General features: G+C 35.4%; 1 protein-coding gene across 1 annotated transcript; it reads left to right on the forward strand.

Annotated features, from left to right (window-relative positions):
- Positions 1 to 521: 521 nt before the first annotated feature.
- On the forward strand, positions 522 to 7,848 carry LOC149130966 (uncharacterized). The gene is made up of 4 exons (XM_089343030.1): positions 522 to 816; positions 1,488 to 1,621; positions 1,912 to 2,822; positions 7,782 to 7,848. Exons 1-4 carry the CDS (start codon positions 522 to 524, stop codon positions 7,846 to 7,848), a joined length of 1,407 nt encoding a protein of 468 aa, XP_089199156.1.
- Positions 7,849 to 8,382: the final 534 nt, after the last annotated feature.

Genomic DNA, 8,382 nt, shown 5'->3' on the forward strand with positions numbered 1-8,382 from the left:
TTATGAGTAGATTTGGTAGACAGAAACTGAAAGAAGCCTGTCATAAAAACATACATACATACACACATACATACATACATACATACATACATACATACATACATACATATATACATATATCTATCATCATCATCATCGTTTAACATCCGCTTTCCATGCTAGCATGGGTTGGATGATTTGACTGAGGACTGGCAAGCCAGAAGGCTGCACCAGGCTCCAATCTGATCTGACAGAGTTTCTACAGCTGGATGCCCTTCCTAATGCCAACCACTCCGAGAGTGTAGTGGGTGCCTTTACATGCCACCAGCACAAACCAGCACAAGTGCTAGAAGGCAACGCTGGTAACAATTACGCTCAAATGGTTCTATTTACGGGCCACTAGCACGGAAGCCAGACAGCTGTATATATATATATATATATATATATATATATATATATATATATATATATATATATATATATGTAAATATATATATATATATATATATAACCTCAACACCAGAAAGCTCTCATTCTGGAACATGATAAAAAATAACAATAAAGCACAAATATATGAAAAATGGATCAACTCCACACCATTGATCTTACCTTGCAAACTCCAACTCAAACCCATCCCTGACGAACCAGAACAACAACGAATACTCAGAGAGAAACTAACATTAGAAAAAATAAGAACAGAAATTGAATTACTTAAACTCAGAGCTCAGAATCATGAACAAAAATATAAAACGATCGATGATGAGATGAACACAGAATTCACGATACATGCCAATGAACAACTTCTACAAAATGTTATTAAACTATGGAAAAACGACTGTGAATCGAAAGAAATTATTTCCCTACAACGGTGGGAAAACAATATCAATTTTTTCCTTAACTACGAATGTCAATTCAAAAAAGACTACACCTCAGACAACCCTTTTCTAAAAAAAATCCAAAACAAATACATCCACTGAAACCACCCCACCACTGGGATGCCAGTCACCACCAACCTCACAATAGGAACCCCCCATTATTAAGAAGTACCAGTAACAACTATCCAATAATAAGAAACACCAGTGAAAACACCCCAGGATTAGGTATAATAATAATAATATTAATAACAATAATAACGACTATTATTTCAATTCTTTCCCTCCAAAAGCTACAAACAGACAGGGCATCCTCCCGACTCCTCAACACAGGAATTCAACTTTCAGAACTACAACTCCCTCAACTAGACCAAGAGAACAATTTCACAGCATCCCATACAGGACCAAATATCCCTACAGCTCATTCATTCATAAACACACACACCACACAATCCCACCCAATCCACCTACACAACAATACCCTCACAATAACAACCCTAACACTAAGAATCTCCTCCAACCCAATTACAACAAACAGCGTTTTTTAGAGAGACACAGGGACACACGCTGGAACATTTCATACGGGAGAAACCCACAATAATCAATCTATCTCCACTACAAAAATCCATATTTTAGCTAAAGGATTAAAATTTACACCTACCCCACGAAGACCCAACATCAATGAAATTAAAGATAATATTGCAGAATTCTGTAGAAAGCTTCGTTTGACAGAAGCACTTAACAACTACAACAACGAAGATGAATCACTAGTGAGAAACAAAAGTAACTATCTACCACCCAAAGGAAGGAATAAAACACTAGATGACTTCTGCAACCGTATCCAAAATTTTCCTCACACTTTCCACAAATCAAAGATTGTACCCAATTTCAACAACACACAATGGAAGCAACTACTACAACTAAAAAATTACAAAGACCTGACAATCAAAGAAGCAGACAAAGGGAGTGCTGTAGTATTGATGGACACAGAGTACTACAAAAAGCTAGCACTGTCCATACTAGAAAATGACTCCTTCTATGAAAAAGTTGCAAATTACAGGCAGCAAAAACTTTAAAAAATCTTGAAACTCTAATACTCAAACATGGAAAAGGCCTAACAGAAAAAGAAAAAGACTACATTACCAACTTCAAATGCAAACCCAGCCTTTTCTATGGCCTCCCCAAAATTCACAAGATTCAAGCAATCACTAATGCTTGCAAAGTGAATCCAGGCCTGTGCATAAATATTCCAACACTAGAAGACTTAAAATTAAGGCCTATTATTGCTGGTCCAGCCTGTGAAACACACCACCTTAGCAACTTTCTCGACATATTACCGAAGCCTTATCTCAAATACATCAAAAGTTTCATTAGAGACGATCTGGACATGCTAGAGCACCTACCAAAAACCACCAACGAAGAAGCTCTGTTAGTTTCCTTCGATGTCATCAACCTCTACACCAACATTCCACACGACTACGGAATAGAGGCAATAAAATTATGGTTGGAAAAACACCCCGAAGCTCTACCAGACCGCATAAACCAGACATTTATCATTGAATCCCTGAAGTTCATGCTTCAAAACAATTACTTCATATTCGATACAACGTACTACCACCAAAAATGCGGTATTGCGATGGGTACAAAAGCTGCGCCTATTCTGGCAAACCTAATAATGGGTTTCTTTGAATCTACCTTGTATGAACTTTCATTCCAAAAATTTGGACCACCATTCCACCACTATATAAGAGAAAACTGGAAAAGATATTTAGACGATTGTTTTATCATCTGGAATGAAGCCTATGATAATCTGCTGGTTTTCAAATTCACACTGAACAGTATTAATCCCAACATCCAGTTTACGATGGAATATAGCAAGGAACAGCTCCCTTTTCTGGACATCTTGATTTTTAAAAAGTCCAACAATCACATCGCAACTGACATTTACTACAAGCCAACAGACTCTAAGCAGTATCTCCTTTTCAGTTCATGCCATCCTAAACACACCAAAATAAATATTCCATTCAGTCTAGCAAAAAGGATTTGTACGATTGTATCTGACACAACCACTCGGGAACTTCGATTGCAAGAACTCAAAATAACACTCATCGAACGTCAATACCCAGCTACACTTATAGAATATGGAATTGAACATGCCAAGAAATTGGACACAAACACACTAAGAACAACAAAACAAAACACGACACCTCACCTCAAATCACTCCCATACATATCAACCCACAACCCTAGAAACAACGAAGCATACAACACAATTATACAAAATCTTCCTATACTCACTCAAGACCCGAAAATGAACAGCATCCTAAATAAACACAAATTACTAAAATGTAAAAGACAAGACAAATCACTCAAGAGACTCCTAACAAATGCAAAACTATACTCAATACATAAAATACCAACAGTTAAAAAATGCAGACGACCCAATTGTGGTACATGCCCACACCTAAGTGAAGGCTCGGAATTCACATTCCAGCAAGGACAAACATTCTCAATCAAAACTAACTTCACATGTGCCTCCCACAACCTTATCTATGTCCTAACCTGCTCAGGTTGTGGCCATAACTATGTAGGCCAAACGAGCCTCTCTTTGAGACGCAGAGTCACACTGCATAAGGAACAGATTCGCTTCCCCCAGTACAGGCAAATTGCACTGAGCGGACATATTGACAGATGCGCAGGTAATAAAACGCCGAATTTCCTTATCTTCCCCCTGTACCTGTGCAAAGATAGGAATCAGTTATCCCCCTTGACACCCATTACCTCCCTTGGTTCACTCTCTAAACCCTTTCTTATTTTTCAAACAGCCAAGATGGCGAAACTCCTTCATCATGCGAAATAATCACTATACAATGCCCTTTGAAAAGCTAATTTAAATAGCGAAAACCGGTTGAATTTTACAACACCCATATAATATGTATATATTTTTATAAAAAATATTAAACTATGTGAAATGAAGGCATTTTTCTTCTTTCTTTACATATTTTCAACTCATAATTTTACCACGTGGTGTTTACTGAATCTCCAGTATTTTTGCTCCTTATATTTATATATATATATATATATATATATATATATATATATAAACACACACACACACACACAGATATATATATATATAAACTGGACAATGATGATGAGAGTGATAATAAATCCAGACAAACATTTTTTCAAAAAATAACTTTTATCAAAACAAGACCCCACTTAAAGTAGCCACCTGGTTTTGCCATTTTTAAAGGCCAAGAATTAACTTGTCATCTATTGAAAGAACTGACCAGCTGTATATATGTAAACACATTTTTCTTCTTTCTCTCTTCCTTCTTTCTTTCCATCTCTTTTCCATTGACACTCCTTGCACTAAATATACACAAGCACAAAAACACACACACACAAAAACACACACATTCTCTCTCACTTTCTCCCCATTCCTCACCCTCTTTTACTATCCTACATATCATTCTCCACCCCAACACACTCAATAATACATTAAAAAGAGACGAATTCTCTCAAAAAAATTTAATCTGAAGAGTCTACTAGAGTAGATGCAAACGCTAATATATGATTTATAAAAACATGTGACATGTTAATAAAAATCTGTAAATGTACAACCATCCAGATCTCTGAGTACCTTATTTTTTCTAATATATAAACATATATATGTGTATATATATATATATATATATATATATATATATATATATATATATATACATGACAAATGAACAGCAGAAGACTGTGAAAGTGACCATACTTTGCCAGTAAGATGCCAGGTGTAAACCATTCATTTTACTATATATCATATGCCATAATATACATCTGGAAAATCCTCAAAGGAATTGTCCCAAACTTTGGCATCGAAAGTTACACAAATAAAAGAACTGAACGCCATTGCATAGTGCCAAGGACTCCAAATTTGCCATCAAGATGTAGGACAAGATACTGCAATAGCCTGGACTTCAGAGGTCCACAGCTCTTCAATATCCTCCCGAAGGACCTGAGAGACCTTGCATGGGGTGGATGTAGGTGTCTTCAAGGTGAGGCTGGACCTCTTCCTGTCAGGTGTCCCAGATGAACCAACTTCGCGGCAGGAGGTGCAGATGAGGGCAGCTGCATCAAACTCTCTCATGCACCAAATGTCAATTCCTGAAGTAAAATTGTGTAGCAACACCAAATGGTGGTGCCCCAGAATGGCCACAGCTCATGAGCTGAAACTAGATAAAATGATTAAAAAAATGATAAAATGATCTAATTATTGAAGTGGAAAAATTATCAGAAAAGCCATTTCTATTCATTTTTACAAATTTTTACAAACATATATATATATATATATATATATATATATATATATATATATATATATATATATATATATATATATATATATATATATATATATGAATAATAACAATAAATGGAGCAAAACGCATATAAATAAAAGTTCCTTTAATTCCTACACATGTTTCAAAATATATGTGTGCCCTCCTCCAAAGAAGTAAGAGCTGCTGGAATTCCACATATATTCATCGTCAGGGAATCAACATATAAAAGCAAGACAAATGCGAAATGATGAGGTAACTTATGAGCTATAATATTACATGTAATATTTCAACAATTGTTTCAACACATCTAGCATCGACTCCTCTTTTGGGACACACAACAACTGGTTCAGGGGTATCCGGTGGTGCAGACGTATCTCGTTGGGTGATAGATAAATACAAAATTCTTGTTAAAATGACTGTTCCATAATGCAACCTTCCATTTTGTAGAGAGAAAAACAGCCAGACGGAGGAAAATTCTTCATGTATATAGAAGAACCAAAAATAAAATTGCTGAAGACAAAAAGAAAAACAAACACTTAATCCAGCGATAAAAGTATTGAAAAGAACCGTTAACCGCTATGGATGTATAAACACCCTCAGGCAAGTAGCATGACATGAGTACACACGCTGATACAAGCATTAGCAAGAATGTGAGCACACGCGAAGTTAGGTGCACTCATAATTACAAAGCGAGTTAGATATTTAATTGTGTTTAGAAGAACAGGGAGGTTGAAAGTAAATTTAAGTCATCCATACCTTAAAGTAAAATAAAATAAAATTACACTAAGTTAACGGTTACTCAAAATTCATTCTCACTGCATTGTGCAAAAGTGCATTTATATGCATGTAGGCATCTCAATAGTCTTTCAGAAACTCTATTAAGTATCTTCTCGTTAGTCCACAGAATACACAGGGATTCCTCGGTGCAGAGACAGCATCATCTCCTGGAAATTACACTGTATGGTGTTGCATGTCTAACTATGAACCATGTAATGTAGTATTTCGTATTAGCCTCCGTCAGTCACCATATAAATTTTACCAAAGATGTCGAATGTCTCTTATTGATTGACCTAAAGCTGGCAACATGATTACGATAACGATTCTTAAATGAATCAGCCGTCTGCCCAATGTAAACATAGGACCCACCCTTTGTGTGCACGGTACATTTACATACAAGATTTGTACTCATACTGAGATTCATCAAAGGACATTTTGATTTATCTCTGCATGAGCATTTATCGTCTTTATTTGTATATAAGGCAGTCCTGACTCCATTTACCGGCGTTGTTATCGTGCTAGCTGTACCATGAGTATTTCTACTCCTACAAATTGGTCGAAGTTGATGATTATCAATGCGGTTTACATCTCCTTGGTTGACATTTAGATGTAAATGCTTGCTAGATCCAGGAGGTAGGCTATTGATGATCTAATGTGTTCTACAGGATTGATAAATATATATGTGTGTGTGTGTTTGTATGTATATATGTATGTATGTATATATATATATATATATGTATGAATGTATATATATATGTATGTATGTATGTATGTATGTGTGTATGTATGTATGTGTGTGTATGCATGTATGTATGTATGTGTGTGTATGTATGTATGTGCGTATATAAGTATGTGTGTATGTATGTATGTATGTGTGTGTGTGCATGTACGTATGTGTGTATGTATGTATGCATGTGTGTATGTATGTATGTATGTATGTATGTGTGTGTATGTATGTGTATATGTTTGTATGTATGTATGTGTGTATGTGTGTATGAGTGTGTATGTATGTGTGTATGTATATATGTATGTGCGTATGTAATATATGTATGTGTGTATGTATGTGTGTATGTATGTATGTGTGTAAATATGTATGTATGTATGTATGTATGTGTGTATGTATATATGTATGTGTCTATATATGTATGTGTGTATGTATGTATGTGTGTAAGTATGTATGTATGTGTGTATGTATGTATGTGTGTATGTATATATGTATGTGTGTATATATGTATGTGTGTATGTATGTATGTGTGTAAGTATGTATGTATGTGTGTATATATGCATGTGTGTATGTATGTGTATATGTTTGTATGTATGTATGTATGTATGTTTGTATGCATGCATGTGTGTATGTATGTGTGTATGTATGTATGTGTGTATGTATGTATGGATGTATGTATGTATGTATGTATGTATGTATGTGTGTATGTATGTATGTATGTATGTATGTATATGTGTGTATGTATGTATGTGTGTGTATGTATGTGTGTGTATGTATGTATGTGTGTATCTATGTATGTATGTGTGTATGTATGTACGTGTGTGTATGTGTGTATGCATGTATGTATGTATTTGTGTTTATGTGTGTGTATGTATGTGTGTGTTGTGATGTCTCTCACAAACTCAACAACTGGTGTTTGCGTGTTTACATCTCTATAACATAGTGGTTCAGCAAAATGGACTGATAAAATAAGTACCAGGCTTAGAAAAAGAAAGAAAAGGCACCAGGGGATTTCTCCAGGGAATTCTTTGTATTTTTTCTTTTGTAACGAGGCACAATACTTTTTTTTTTCTTTGTTTTCCTTTTTAATAGATCCAAATCTATAATATTTATTGTGTCAGAATTAATCACTGAACTAATCAATCAAGATCAAATATGAGCACCTCTTAAAACTGCAGTAATCCTGTTAGGTAAACCAATGGATTATTTAAAAGATTTTTAGATGGGTCAGGAGAGGGCAAGGAGAAGAGAAGAAGAGGGAGGAGAAGAGAAGAAGAGGGAGGAGGAGAAGAGAAGAAGAGGGAGGAGGAGAAGAGAAGAAGAGGGAGGAGAAGAGAAGAAGAGGGAGAAGAAGGTTTTTGATTGTTTTTCTCAGTTGAGGGATGATTACAAAAGTCATTGATAATAATAGGAGCAACAGAAAGACAGTGGGAGGATAGAGAATGTGTGGTAGTGGGGGTAGAATGAGTATGTTGTTGCTAAGTGTGTGTGTGCGTGTGTGTACGTGCATGCTTCTATCTGTGTGTGTGTGTGTGTGTGTGTGCACGTGCTTCTGTGTGTGTGTATGTTGTATGTGGATCTGTGTATATTTCTGTGTACATGTTTCTAAATATAAGTACATATGTGTGAACCTTTGTCTATGTTACAATATATGCATATGTGAGTGCGTATATGTATAAGGTATTTACATATA

The sequence above is a fragment of the Octopus bimaculoides genome, chromosome 26 (assembly GCF_046866305.1).
Source record: "Octopus bimaculoides isolate indiv1 chromosome 26, ASM4686630v1, whole genome shotgun sequence".
Lineage (NCBI taxonomy): Eukaryota > Metazoa > Mollusca > Cephalopoda > Octopoda > Octopodidae > Octopus > Octopus bimaculoides.